General features: G+C 39.1%; 1 protein-coding gene across 2 annotated transcripts; it reads left to right on the top strand.

Annotated features, from left to right (window-relative positions):
- The first annotated feature begins 14 nt into the window (after positions 1–14).
- LOC139462480 (testis-expressed protein 52-like) lies at positions 15–8,429 on the top strand. Of its 2 annotated transcripts, none has more exons than XM_071244238.1 (3): positions 15–106; positions 1,066–1,630; positions 4,033–8,429. In XM_071244238.1, exons 2-3 carry the CDS (start codon positions 1,075–1,077, stop codon positions 4,317–4,319), a joined length of 843 nt encoding a protein of 280 aa, XP_071100339.1. In that variant the 5' UTR covers positions 15–106; positions 1,066–1,074; the 3' UTR covers positions 4,320–8,429. The 2 variants fall into 2 exon arrangements, with proteins under 2 accessions (XP_071100339.1, XP_071100338.1); XM_071244237.1 differs by lacking the exon at positions 15–106 and adding an exon at positions 398–422.
- The last annotated feature ends 7,320 nt before the right edge of the window (positions 8,430–15,749 follow it).

The raw sequence follows: 15,749 nt of genomic DNA, 5'->3' as shown, positions 1-15,749 counted from the left end.
TTCAAAATGGCGACTATATATCACAATAGAGGAAGGGGAGCGAAAGCGTCATAGGACTCAAGGAATACTATTTCATGCGTGAATGGGAGAGATATTTTTAATATAAGTAAGTTGTAACAATTATGTGGTCAATATTAGTTTATATTAGAGCAAAGTCGCAACATTGTAGAACAGTTTTAACTCCATTTAACAGTTTGCATGACCTGGCTCCGAGCGTCAAGGAGAAAGTGACACAATAACACCTGTCTGTCTTTTGTTGACCATGCTTTAAGGATACTATCCCCTTTGAAAGGAAACGCTTTAATATCAGAATTGAAAAGAATGGGTGTGTGTGTGTTGTAAACACTGTTTCACAATCCTAAACGTTGTCACTGGCAGTGTGATTTAACAATGTTTTGTTGCAAAGCATGACACCACAACAAGTAAAATTATAATTAGATTTTTTATCTTTTACTGGTGGTAAAACAAGGACTCAAACCTTTCCAATGAATTGTGAAAAAATAGCTCTAATGGATTTTAATCCCCAAACACTGAGGAGATAGATAAATCTGCAATTATTCAATGGTTATATGACATATTGTGCAGGATGTGAAAAGATGTTATCTCATGTTAGCATTTCAGAGAAATTGCAGAAATTCTGTCCAAGTATAATGACCACACTTTCTGCAGAATTTAGGTAATATGTACAATTTTCATCAACTAGTAGATGGCCAAATCACCATGATCTGGGAAAGGCCTTTGAATTTGGGGGGAAGGAAGGTGTTTGTAAAAATATATGGTGTGGCCTAAAGTAAGGACCTAAAACAAGATTGATGGTTTTCAAAACATGTTAAAGAAATCATTATATAATAATTTTCCTGAAACAGATTTATTATAGCAGCTATTTTTGTATGTTATATTCAACTGACAGGTTTTTGTTGTGGTACAAATCTGTATTTAGTAACCAAAACAAATTCAATAGTTTTGATTGGAAAATATGTAATTCATAGATTGAAAATTAATGTGCAATAACAGGCAAGTGGTTCAGTTGCCTTATTTACTCATCACCAAATCATTCCATTACAGGATCTTGTCATGTCTGAAGTGGGTGTAGAAACTATGCCGACTCTACAAGAACGGGAACGTTTAATGAACACCTTGTCTCCACACTACAGTGGTTTTACCCCTCGGCCAGTCGAGCAGCTATCAAGACAAAGAAAACCACAAAGTTCCCTAGACATAGAATGCCACCATTTTCTCCGTACCAAATCTAAGCACTTCACACATGGAAACCCAACACTTGAGTATCGTCTGTGGCTGGAGGCAGGGAAACACCAGCCACCGTTTCCAGAGCGACCAGATTCAAGTTACAACAGCAATGTCTGGCGGAACTTTAGGCGCCATTATGGTTTTGATACAACAGCTGAAGGAAGGAAAATGTCGGATGTTATAGCAGCCATGTACCCACTGAACATTCCAGCGCCGTCCAAAGTGGGAGACAACACATTTCATAAGTACATCCAGGAGTCCCGCATATTTGAGGATGACAAGTACAAGATGATGGCCATACAGAGAACAAAGGCTGATGTAAAGGAGTTCAAGAAACTGAAGATAAAGACAGAGTCCAGGAACCCTCCATTAGATGAAGATGGTACAGTATTTGTTGTTGTTTATAGACAAGATTTGGTTAGTTCTTATTTGGTTATTTTCCATTTTTTCATTTATAAATCCTTGTATTTTAGTGCCAAGGCACAGTTCAAATTGTAATGTCATTGTTAAGGTAAAAAATAATTTTCTTCACTCTTGGTTCTCAGGCACCGCCTGCATCATCGTAAAGTCTGCTGCACGTTTTTATTTTATTTCCATACCGCTAAACATAGATCTGAGGACATCCCATTACGGGTCACGTCAGACCGACCTTTCGAGAACTTTGACCGACCAATGGAATGACTAACAAGAAGTCGACAATAGCAAATCAGAAGGCAGCTTAATCTAGCCTTATGGCACGAGTTTGAAAACTAGCAACTACGCTTCAAAAAATATCCTGACATATACTCTGTTAAAAAGATAAAAACTGAACAAAAGAACGTTCTGGAATGGCTAATAGATGGTCTAGGTTATATGACAGACATAAAGCCCAAAACTGTCGTTCGGGGTACCCTGTTCCACCTGTTACTTTCATGATCTGATAAGCGATGCTTTGATTGGTCAGATGAAAGGTCATTCTGACATGACCCACAATGGCATGTCCTCAGATCTTTGTTGAGCGGTAGCGAGAACTAACATCTGATTTTAATGATATTGAAAAAAACTTAAACTTCACAACACAGTTACTTCCCTTTACATGCTCACTGCTTTACTGCGAATCTCGTGTTATGGTCATGGCGGGAATAGGAGTTTGAATGCTTGTTTTTGTAGGGAGGTTCTTTCCCAGGTTGATGAAACACAACTGTTTATTTGGTTACATACTAATTTGAACAAGCAAAGAAGCAAAAAAACACCACCAGTCCACACAATATTTTCAAAAGTCATTGCCTGAGAACCAATTCTTATATTTTTTTAAGCCTAAGAGTTCCCTGTGCCTGACTAATAACCTGTGGTATTTAGTCATCATGTGGTCCTTATCACTCACTCACTGTGAAGGTCACAGTGTAGTCCTTCTCATTCACTCAATGTCAAGGCTACATTGTAGTCCCTATCATTCACTCGCTGTCAAGGTCACATTGTAGTCCTTATCATTCACTCACTGTCAAGGCTACATTGTAGTCCTTATCATTCACTCACTGTCAAAGTCACATTGTAGTCCTTATCGTTCACTCACTGTCAAAGTCACAGTGTAGTCCTTATCATTCACTCTGTCAAGGTCACATTGTAGTCCTTATCATTCACTCTGTCAAGATCATATTGTAGGCCTTATCGTTCACTCACTGTCAAGGTCACACTGTAGTACTTATCATTCACTCGCTGTCAAGGTCTCATTGTAGTCCTTATCATCACTCACTATCAAGGTCACATTGTAGTCCTTATCATTCACTCACTATCAAGGTCACATTGTAGTCCTTATCTTTCACTCACTGTCAAGGTCACATTGTAGTCCTTATCATTCACTCACTGTCAAGGCTACATTGTAGTCCTTATCATTCACTCACTGTCAAGGTCACATTGTAGTCCTTATCGTTCCCTCTCTCTCAAGGTCACATCGTAGTCCTTATCATTCACTCACTGTCAAGGTCACATTGTAGTCATTATCGTTCACTCACTGTCAAGGTCATATTGTAGTCCTTATCGTTCACTCACTGTCAAGATCACATATCTTGTTACAAATGTTATTTCTGTTTATCTCAAATACCAACCCCATAGTGGCATCCATTGGCCTGTTAATAAGTACATTTTGCTAGCGCCAAAAGGATGGTTCCCTCCTAAATATCTTCCTTCCAGGGAATGATCTCTACTGCAGCTTCTCAATCCTTCAAAGTGTTACACATATATTAGTTAGAGGCTAGAAGCCCAGGGCCCCGTTCCACAAAGCAATCTTAGCGCTACAACTGTCGTAAGTCAGTGTTAAAGAATGGGAGTTACAATCACCTTAGTGCTAAGATCTCTCTGTGGAACGGGGCCCTGGTGTCTGTTTTGGTCAGAATACATTACATTTTGAATCAGAGTGACTCAGTGAGTGAGTAGCCATGTTGTTTGTTGTTGTTTTTGAAAACCTCTTGCTAAAATGTATAGTAAAGAAATAATCTTCATTCATTTGCTGGGTGTGGTAGGTGCTATATCCCTGTGGATAAGGCATGTAAGGCTTTGGCTCGTATTGCTAAAGATTCGGGTTTGTTTCCCGACAATAGTGACAGGTATGGAGACCATTTCTGATGTTCCCACTGTGATCGACCTGGAATACGACTAACTGGCATAAAACTCAACTCACTCATTCACTCATCCTTTTGTAGGGTCGTCCAACATGTCCAATGATTGCGGCTAAGGTGAAGGTGATATATAGCTGGGTAATGATAACCCCATCACATAAACTCAAAAATTGTTCTTTTCTATTTGCAGGAAATATCCTGCCACCAGAAAATTACAAGAGATATGTTCCCCGTTTCTTTGCCCCCCAAGAACTGCCGCCATCTCCACAGGTGTACCACAAGACGGACATGTTTGGACAGCGCTACGTGCCCCGCTCCAGACCCCACCTGTATCAGCTGACGTACGCCATGAACCACCCAGAGTATGACGCCATTAGGAAGGAGATTCTACTTCGACGAGAAATGCTGGAAAAGAAGAAGGAACAGTCGGGACCGTCGAGAGTCATCCCAACACCAACGTCATCAAAATACCACTGAGTGAAGCAGGGCAGATAACTCTGTGTACTGCTATAACTCTTTCTCTCCATGCTGTGAGATCGAGAAATGTCTTCAACATACAGTTAGGGGTGTTTAAGGACATTCTCAAAGCAGAGGTTTAGGTTTATGTGACTACTAGTGATCAAGTGAAAGGCTGGTAAAGTATCAGGAATATAGGGCCAGGGATCCATACTGCACGGAAAGCAATCAAACCTTGCTCAGGAAAGGGATTAACTGGATACTACAGTCATATGCTAAAAAAACACACAAATTTCCTGAAGAAAAAATATATGTACCCTCAGTAGGTGGTATCATCCTGGAGTAACCAAAACATAAAGACCAGGCTGGCCATCTGGGTTGATCTGTTGTCTTTAGTTATCACATGTGTGTTGACTGTTGTATACAGTCAAACCTCATTGTGTGGAATTCACGGTTGTCTCAAACTCACTGAGGCTTGACTGTAATTTTTTCTAAAGTTGAGGAACAAAATAACTTGTCATCATCTTCATCTTCATATAGTCTGGTAAAGATTGACTTACGATGTGAAGGTAAAGTTATTTTTCAGGGCATTATCATTTGCAGAAGTCTGAGATCTACCATTAACTGCCTCACGAAGGAGGGCAGTTGAACAGAGGGTTTCTGCAAATGATAAAGCTCTGAAAGAACATTGTTACAATTATTATACTTAAAATGGATAGAATTGTAGATATTCCTAAACAACAAAACAGCAGCATAAATTTAGTTGTTGTATTAAGACGTCACAACAGAAGTCAATGATTTACAATACAACACGTAGCAGGATAACTATAAATAAAGGATGACTTCGCAAACAAAAAACGGGACTCCAATGATGTCACATAACACAAGAAAAGTTATATAGGGAAATGCAGGCTGCTATCAAGTTACAGTGGCCTGCTGATTTCTGATAACATGCAGGCATTTTTATGATAATTCTATCCATTTGAGCTTTGAAATAGATTAACAGTGGTCAACTTAACAATCACAAAGAATATTAATTCTTTGCCAGATTTATTTTTTGATGATTCAATATCTTCAAAGAATGCTTGACAAGACTGGGAGCACATGAGTGAAGAACCTAAACATTTCTGGTGATGGTGTTTCCTTTGTGCTGAGGAGACTGAGGCTCCAATACCTTTTTAGGGGTCAATAACCAGGCCTCCTGGAATTCCAAAGTGCCACTTCGTGGCTAGCTGTTTGTTCAATATTGATAAATACAGTCCCCGTGTACATAATATTACTGTGATCCAGTCTGTTTGAACAAAGACCATAAGTCTCCGTGAAGGAGGACGGTTGGGTAGCCTACTGGCTAAAGCGTTAGCTCATCACGCCAAAGACCCGGGTTCTATTCCCGACATGGGTACAATGTGTGAAGCCCATTTCTGGTGTCCCCAGCCATGGTATTGCTGGAATACTGCTAAAAGTGGCATAAAACCATACTCACTCACTCACTCACTCTGTGAAGGAGTGTGTATGAGAGTTGTGTCTGTGAAAGCATGCAGAGTGCTTATGCAACAGAGCCCTTACTGGGATAGCTGTACAGTTTTACTTCAAGTCAGGTTCTGGGATGGCATGCACACTGAAAGTTCATAGTGCTTAAGGAGTCACAATGTATGTACCTGTGTCATTGAATTACAATATTATGAATACTGAGAAATGAGCTCAAGGCTTTCATTTATATCAACTAGTAACAGACTTGAGAATGATGAATGTGGAAGAAGAAGAAATTGTACCCATGTTTGAAGGGCAGGTATCCTGTGTAGTATACACTTCTCCACCTTGATAGGGATACTTAGATACGTCATTCTATTTAAACATACACTTGACATAGTATGAGAATCAGTTTTGTGAATCATGGAAAGAAAAGAAATATCCCTATCAAAAGTAGAGCAGTATAGCATGGGTACTGTTTTTTTTAAGTATCATGCTCAAGATATATATATACTCCAAAGCCATTTCAAGTATTAACCCAGTCTGTGTAAAAATCCTAGATGCCTCAAGCTCAAATATTCAGAATGATTTTCAGTAGATTTTACTAAAAACAATGGCTATTTCAAGCTATGTTTACTTGCCAAATAGAAATTGGCTGGAGTAAGACTTCTGAAGCACAGACTGGTAACACCTGGTATTTACTCTATTTACAGAATCATATCAAGTCAGATCTTTAACTCTGATATACTTCCTCTCTGCATGTAGATCTGACAACACACAATGTCGAGTCAGGTTGAACTTTGAATCAGCCAATCAGTGTTGAGGGGTTTAAATTCTTGATACGAGTGTTCATAAAATTCAGTGAGATTGTATGTTCATAAAAATAGCACATTGCTTAAGCACACATCAATTTACCTCCTATATACTCTTGTATTCATGTTTATCAACATTGTTACAGTTTTAGTAACAATTAATTAATGCCAAACCTTTTTTGTGATATTCTATTTATGTAACATTTACCCCCATATTCCCATATTGCCTTTGTGATGTCCTATAGTGTCAAGACAACATACAACCAAAGCAGAAATAAGTGGCCTTAGCTAAATAAATAAGCATTGATTCAGATGTTTTTCTTCACATAGGTGAATGTTAGTGCTATGTATTCATACTAAAACAAGCCATGTATTCATAAGGATCTTTAATATGCATATTGTGTTTTTTTTTGTAAATATAAATAAAGCTAAAAAAAAATAGTCTTGGTTCTCAGGCTCCGCTAGCATCATCATATAGTCTGTCACACATTTCGTTTTTATTTCCATTTTCATAAAAATCCTAATACTTAAAAAACAGTGTGATCCAATGTAACACACAGTTACTTCCCTTTACATGAGCACTGCTTTACTGTGCAGCTCATGTTTTTGTAATGTAGCAATAGGAGTTTGTATGCTTGTTTATGTAGGGAGACCCTATCCCAGGTTGATGGTACATTGTTTATTGGGTTACAAACTAGTTTGAACAAGCAAAATAAAAAATAAAAAAGCACTGCCCACCCGCACTATATTCTCCAAAGTCATTGCCTGAGAACTAATTCTTATATTTTTTAAGCCTAATATTACCCGTTTTTAAGTAGGGGCTCGGGTGGCCCAGTCTTAAGGCGCCACAATTCGCTATGCAGAGTGGCGTCCCTTGGGCATGCCTGAAAAATTTGCCATGGGTTGGAATACCGGTTCGCCCCGATTATGTTTCTATGTTTGTCAGCACCATACCTGCATTGTGGATTGCACCAAAGTGGTAAAGGTCTATGACCTGCATCACTTCAGGCTTTCCTCCCACATCAAACAGACATGCTGTGATATAACTGGAATAGTGTTCAAAGCGGTGTTAAACTCACACACTCACCCAATTTAAGTCAGGTCTGCAAACTTATGAGAACATTATGACACTACTTACCAAACATTTTATGTCGGTTCCAGTCGTTAGGTTCGTCATGAATTAATGGGATGTCTACGGATTTCAGGCCAAAGTTAAATCATATGGCGGCTAGTTATATTTAATGTTTGTAATCAGAGGTCGGTCGTGTGTCCCATTTGAATTCCTTAGAAACTCCTAATTGGTGGTTGTGGGTTTCCTTGCATTGACAGAGAACATTAGTAGTGGGACGATACACCGATGTATCAGTGGATCGTGACTCTTTACCTCTCGATATAAGTATCAATCACAGTCGTAGACTAAGTAAAAAACATAGTTTCTTACCTTAATTGTTTGCTTTGATGACAGTTACACCAAACACACTAATGAGGAGTGAAAATTAGTCGTGAAGATGTAAATATTTTCATCAACTGCACCCTACTCGACGCTGCGAACTGTAAATCATCAGTGTGCCAGGTATTTGGGAATCCGGTCTATGAAAAGGATGGCTTAGGGACCACAGATAAAAGCACCTGCAAGTATCGTGATACATATCGGATCGTGAGCAAGGTATCATGATACGTATCTGATCACACAATTGGTGTATCGTCCCAGCCCTTGAGAACATGTTCTCTCATCACAAAGTCATTTACAACTTTGATGTAATTGATGTCGAGTGTTGATAGTATGCCAGTAAGATGGTCGTAAGAGTGAAAAGCTTCCAATTGTTAGTTATTGTGGGGTTTTTTCCAATTTGAGTCAGTAAATATTATTGTGCATAATGATAATCAATGTAATAAAACATTACAATAACAAAATTATTTGGTTTGTATTTAACTCTTTGTTATCATTAGGTCTTTGGCCTAGGACCAGTGAACAGCCGGGTAGAGAATACGTCTTCAGCAACCTTTGCTTTCCAAAAGAGGCAACTAACGGGATCGGGTGGTCAGACTCACTGACTTGGTTGTATCCCAACTGCATAGGACCCATGAAGATCCATGAAGATCCGGGGTAGAATAGCTCTTCAGCAACCCATGCTTGCCGTAAAAGGTGACTATGCTCGTCGTAAGAGGCGACTAACGGGATCTGGTGGTCAGGCTCGCTGACTTGGTTTAATGCATGTCATCTATCCCAATTGTGTGGATCGATGCTCATAATATCAATCACTGGATTGTCTGGTCCAGACTCAATTATTTACAGACCGCCATCACATAGCTGGAATAGTGCTGAGTACTGCGGTAAACAACAAACCAAACAAAAGTAGATGGGATGGTTCAGTGCATTGGTTAGCAGTAGGTGAGGTGAGATGAATTGGGGTTTAAGGTTTGTGCAAGATTCCAAAATGTAAATGCATACATGCTTGGGTGTACTAGTCCAGATGATTGCCGATTTTATAGTACTAGCCCACTGCCATACCATGCTGCAGTTTAACATGGATATTCCACTCAGGCACAGAATATGGACTCAGATCTGACCAGTCCTTATTTTATCCCCTAAATGCCGAGTTCCAGGCAGGGTAACAAGTACCATCTTTTAACATCTATTGGTAAGGCACGGCCAGGGGATAAGCCAACAACCTATTGCCCTTCAAGCAGACGCAGAAGGTTGTTGATGGCAGAGAAACAACATGTACCATCTTTTGGTATGATACAGTTGGGCATCGAACCACCTGCCAACCATTCTATGGGCAGCTTCACTTTGGTCTAGGTGGAGTTTGTAGCAGAATGATTCAATTTGGTCAAGGTGAAATGCAATTTGGAGCAGAGAGATTCAATTTGGTCTCGATGAAGTGTAGTCTGGAAAAGATAGATTCAATGTGGTCAAGGTGAAATGCAGTTTGGGTGAGTGAGTGAGTTGGGTTTAACGCCGCTTTTAACAGTATTCCAGTTATATCACAGCGTGTCAGCTTAATGTGGGAGGAAAGCCCGAAGTGATGCAGGTCTCAGACAGTTACCACTTCGGTGAAACCCACGAGCACGGGTATGGTGCTGACAAACCTAGAAACATAATCGGGGCGAACATGGTTTCGAACCCACAATCATAGGTTTCTGGCGTGCCCAAGGGACGCAACTCTGCACAGCGAATCGCGGCGCCTTAGACGACTGGGACACCCGTGCCCCCGAAATGCAGTTTGGAGCAGAGAGATTCAATTTGGTCCAGATGAAATGCAGTTTGGAGCAGAGAGATTCAATTTGGTCTCGATGAAGTGTAGTCTGGTGCAGATAGATTCAAATTGGTCAAGGTGAAATGCAGTTTGGTGCAGATAGACGATGGATTGCTAGGGAGAGACACGGCCACAAGTCTGTTTGTCAAAGACAAGTAAAAGTGCAGATAATCTGTATTAACTGTGCTCTGGATGATGTGAGGTTTGGTCTGATGGGGTTTGGAGCAGATGACCAACCCCAAAGCAAAAATAAATAAATAATAAGATTTTTACTCCTGCCTTTTTTCCTTTTTTGATGTGATATGCCCTATATATACACACTCCTTTAGTTGAGTTAAAAACAAATAACACAAGGCTGTCTTTTTCTAAACATTTAATGATCATGTATGCAGCTTAAAAATGCTTACACCACAGGAATATCACAGTTAAATAGCAATATGTTGTTTTCTTGACAACTCAACCCAAAAAAAATAAGTAAGGCCATTAAAAAATGATTATTAGATTTTCAACCCAGTCGCCTCACATAATTTTATTGCCCCGCAGTAACAACAACATATGTTCACTCCTTTCTTTCCTTCATCATGAGATGACACGCTACATGAAAGTTCCAAGTATTCATGCATCATGTGAATCACAAGGACATAAAGAGTACAGAACTGCTTGGAGCAGTTTGTTCAAAACAAAGGCCTCTTGCCTCATAATGTTAAAAAAATGTGGATGAAATCTTATAATTAATTGATGGTGGCCTTCACAAGCTGGACTAAATGCCAAGATGGATAACTGATACAACATATTCTTCCGCAGAATGTTTTCATGGGAAACACTGCAAACTACACGCACCAGATATTACCACAGGTGTCATGCACACACATCCTACAATGTCTGACCAGGGAGGAACCTGGTCGTAGTCCTCATCAATACTTCACAGGTTTTGTATACATTACGTTCCTTCACGTCTTCCCGAAGCAAGTGAGTTAACCGACTATAAAAGTCCAGTTTTCACCCTTGCCGGATAATGGAGTTATATTTTGGCTGGACTAACGAGTCTGTGCACAGTCCAATCAAAATCACACAACGAAATCGTTCGTAAACTGTCATGCAGATTTCGGTCGATTACAGGTTTTGCAAGGCATGTGCACCAGCAACTCATTGTCAACAGATATTTTCGAAATCTTTTCATGTTTCAAGGTGCTCACGTGATTTGATGCACTTTGCGAATTAAGACTTTTCTTATCACAACATAGATCTTGATTATCGATCAGATCGTCTTGACTGGACGCCGCCATTTTGTTTGAAGCAAATGCAAGTGATTGGTCCATAGGAGAGGCATAGAAGGGACATAATTCGTAATAGACACAGGTGGCGATTCGATTGAGCCCAGGAATTCCAGCCTGGTTCGGCAACGGTGGAAACTGGACTTTTAAAGTCAGTTAACTCTCTTGCTTTGGGAAGATGGTTCCTACATCAAATGTTAATACATGGAGTAATAGTGGCGAGTGGTTAGCAAATGAAATGAGGCAGTTTTTAACTTGTGGAAGTCCAATGAACCGTACTCCATGCATGAACAATGAGAATACTATCATTGCCTGATGTTGAACGAAGGTAAAGAGCACAAAATTGTTTTGTTGCTCTGCTGTTTAAACCCGCACTCACAAAGCAATACTCCAGCCTTAAGACCATGATCGCAACCTGTAACCAGACAATCCAGTGATCCAGGTATTGTAAGCAATGACCACATCGCTGGGGTACGAGTACACGCTATCAAGCAAGTCACAGAGTCTGACCACCCGATCAATTTTGTAGCCACGTATGACCAGCATCTGTTGCTGGGGACCAATTCTAACCCAGAATCATATTCCCGTTTTTGTGACGTAATGAGTGTTCAGTGGTTTCCCTCTTGCTGGAAATAGATCGTGTCGTGATTGGTTGCAAAAAATGGCAACTTGACTGCATATTGTTGTGTATACAAAATCTTTAAAGTAATGATGATGGGCTGTATTATGCTGGGAAAAAAACGTAAGTACACTCCTAAGATCATCATCAGTATTTCATGGGTTTGTATATGGTACGTTCCTCCCTCAACGAATTAAGTAAAGGCCTGGTTTCAGCAAGGGGGAAGCCAGCCACAGCTCTGACCTATCAGTATTCAGCTTACATCAGACCACAATACCAGGCAATGGCTCATACAGTAACAAATTAAGGCTCATTGGACGTCCATGAGTAATAAACAGATTCATTTCATAAGCTCATTAAAAACAGTCGCAAATACACCAATAGTGGCCATAGACATTTGTAGCAGGGCATGGAGTCAGTAATTGCAGATGGGGTTAACCTCTTTGGTCATGTGGACAATTCACCCAATGTGGGGAGGAGCATGTTCATATCAATTTTTTAGCAAAATAAGTCTCAGTAGCATACATCTGTTGATGGGGGAGGATGTAGCAGGGCGCTGAGTTATCCCATAGATGAAATCCTCACCTTGTCAATTTGCTGACCGAGGTAACCTTTCTGGTCATGTGGTAAAGGCGTTGAATCTCGGATCAGTAGGTCCGTGGTTGACTTACGGGATCAGGTGGTCAGGCTCGCTGACTTGATTGACGCATGTTATCGATCTCAAATACGTGGATTGATGCTCATGATATCTATGACTGGATTGTCTGGTCCAGACTCAATCATTTACAGACCGCTGTCATATATCTGGAATATTGCTGAGTGTGGCGTTAAACAACAAACCAACCAATCTAATCTGTGATTGAAGTCCAATCAAGGGACTCAGACGGTTATGGCCATTACATATTCATGGGATATTGAGGAACGCGGTGTATACCTACCCAAGAAGTATTCACGATGTTCTGAGGAAAAATACATTTTACAAATAAAATAAGAATATCTAATTATATAAACTGACAAGACCAATTCATTAATCCCTCTTCAATAGTAACAAAATAGTCCACCATGTAGAAAAGGAAAGCTTATTTTTAATCATATATACAGTAGAAAAAACCACTTTGTTTTATCCAAATGTTGCAGCCAATATTTCTTTATTCACATCAATTTCTTTTTGATGCCTTGGTATTATTAAAATGAAATATTGCTGATAACAATGAAAAAAACTAAGGTAAAAAAATCAATACATGCAAAACAAATGGCACACCACATCCAGATTTCCCAATAGAGACATCTTTTGTCATAATGACAATTAAACGCCATTAAACAAGAAATAAAACTGAGTGGTGCTCATTTTCATAAAAAAAAACAATAATGACCTCTTCACCACACTGAGGTGTCTTTTCTATTTTACTGTGAACATTTCATGATTTTTACATGATGTTAATTGTTATGAAATAATGTCAGATGATCTTTCTCATTTTCAGTGTTAAATAAACAATAGACATGATAGATATGGCGTCATAGGGTGGTAGCATGAAAAGTACAAATATTTCATACTCAGACAATGATTCCAATGAAATATTGTGGTTTGTAGCTGTCTTTTTATGCTTAGCTCAAGTATCTTTATCTATTATAGAACAGTAAGTTTGGATTAACAGCGGTGTGAACAGGAATTCAGCTATCATATCATGTCAGCTTAACATGGAAGGAAAACCTTAAGTGGTCTTTCACATCTACCTCTTTGGTGAAACCCATCCCCAAGGTTTACGCACAAATTATATTTTACATTGGGTATTGATAGTTTTCTTTGGTAGCCAGATATTTTAACTCCATAGTGTCCAGTCTATTTGGTATTTTTTTACACCAATGAGAGGACCTTTTTCTGCTTAAAATGTTGTGTGAGGACATTTCTAATTTATGCAGCTGTTAGTGTGCTGCCCCAAGCGTCTAACATTAACATTAACTCACAACAACAAGTTACTTGCCTAACAATATACAAGATGAAGAACCTTCTCAATGTATTTTGCACTAAGAGATCTATATAGAAATACAGGTATGCCAGTTGAAAAAGATAATATTGGGTAAATATGTGTGATGCGACACTATTGTTTATTAAAAACAAATATGCAGTGTATCTAGAGGTAATTATATACCCGGTATTGTAAATCTTGAAATTAATGTGTCTCCATCATGTCCGTGTGCGGAAGGCGCATGTTAAATCCCCAATTAGAAGAAGAAGCTATCCAAAGTTTGCAGTGAGGCCATCTTATTGTTGTTAGTCATTTTGAAGACATAAATGTGAAGATTCATTAATGCGAACAAAGACCACTCACATTTTTCACATTTAATTCACGCTCGCTTTAATTTCAAGATTTACAGTATATAACAGACATCTGTAGAAGATATAGTCATTAGTTTTAACCCACTGCGTAGTGTAATATAAGTTAGAAGACTCAAATGAAAGGTGAGTGAGTGAGTGAGTGAGTGAGTGAGTGAGTGAGTGAGAGCTTGTTTTTCAGCTTGACAAGTCTACACAATAATCACCAGGCTACTCTCCCGCCCTTTAGGTGGTACATTTGAAAGGAAAACAATCAATTATGTTAGGTCTCATTGTGTACCGAGGTTGTGCAGAGAAGTTATCTTAAATCAAATAGTGAAAATTAACAATTGCTGTACAACTAACAAAGGCTTGCAGAAATTCATTGCGTGTTTGTTTCCATCCTCAATGAGCCAGGGTATAATATCTTCATTCTATTATCATAAATACCTTGGATAACTGAGGACGAGTCAGCAACTCAAGACTACACTCAGGCTGTGTATAGGGATGGACAATAACATAATCAGTTCCAACAGAAATGTCTGTGGCCAAATACTCAATAAGACCCACAAATCTGGTAACATGACGTTTATCTCCTAAACTTGCTAAATGGTAGTGTGATGATTACATGAGGGCCAAGTGAAGCCATCATTCACACAAGCAATTTCAGATTAATTCACTGAGGAATCACTTCTTGAAACTCAACCAGATCATTGGCATTAGCAGCAATGTGTTTCTCAAGCATTGGTAACAATATTAAAGATAAATGTAGTCAACATACTGTATTCGACGCAATAAGCGCCCAGGGCGCTCTCAAAATTAGAAATAGGGGGCTCTTATTAGAATACTATTTTGGTGGAAAAAAAACAGACTTGAAAGATAAATTTCGTGGTTTATGCTGACAGCCTGAAATGTTTATGTACGACAGATATATTTTTCCAGAATTTAATAGCCCATAATTAAGGGTGCATATAACACACGAGGGCGTAATATATGCGAATAAATAAGTCTTGTGTACATTGATCAATCAGAGGTGCTAATTGGGATTTTCACTAGCCAATATATTAGCAAAAATCACCATGGGCGCTTATTATGTCGAATACGGTAAAGCTTTAACTGAACGTTTGATAAAGTCCACACTGAATAGATACAAACAAAAGATACATTTAACCTGTAAGGTCAACAAAACTGTTTGTAGGCAATGACAATCAAGAACTGAACAGATGAGTGGGTGGTCTCTTTTTCATTTCTGTTTTTGTGAAATATATCAGCTGCCCAGATGTCATAATATAAAAGACTATTACACTTAAACACTTGATGGGGCAAACATTTAAGTTTGCAGTCAGTGTAATAAACTAAGACAACAGTGCTTTTCAGGATCAATTTCTTTATCGCTTTTTGTTAAGAGAGTATGGTTTTACGCCACTTTTAGCAATATTCCAGCAATTTCCCTGTGGGGGACACCAGAAATGGGCTTTACACTATGTACACATGTCGGGAATCTGACCCAGGTCTTCGGTGTGACGAGCGAACACTTTAACAACTAGGCTACCCGACCGTCCCCTCTTTGTTAAGGCTCATCAGGCCCCATGATGCCAACCCCAAACTGACATAACTAGCAATATCTGGGATAAGTGGGCACATAAATTAGCATTTTATTCTAAAAAATAAACAGTTCTCATTATTTGCATGATTAACTGTT

The sequence above is a fragment of the Haliotis cracherodii genome, unplaced genomic scaffold (assembly GCF_022045235.1).
Source record: "Haliotis cracherodii isolate W230 unplaced genomic scaffold, xgHalCrac1.p SCAF_15, whole genome shotgun sequence".
Classification (NCBI taxonomy): Eukaryota; Metazoa; Mollusca; class Gastropoda; order Lepetellida; family Haliotidae; genus Haliotis; species Haliotis cracherodii.
The sequence above is the reverse complement of the archived record's forward strand: the minus strand, read 5'-3'. Positions and strand labels throughout refer to the sequence as shown.

Excerpts from the sequence above, each read along its gene's own strand:
- LOC139462480 (XM_071244237.1), top strand. Across the intron at positions 1,631-4,032 it reads CCCTCCATTAGATGAAGATG|GAAATATCCTGCCACCAGAA; the intron begins GTACAGTATTTG and ends TTCTATTTGCAG.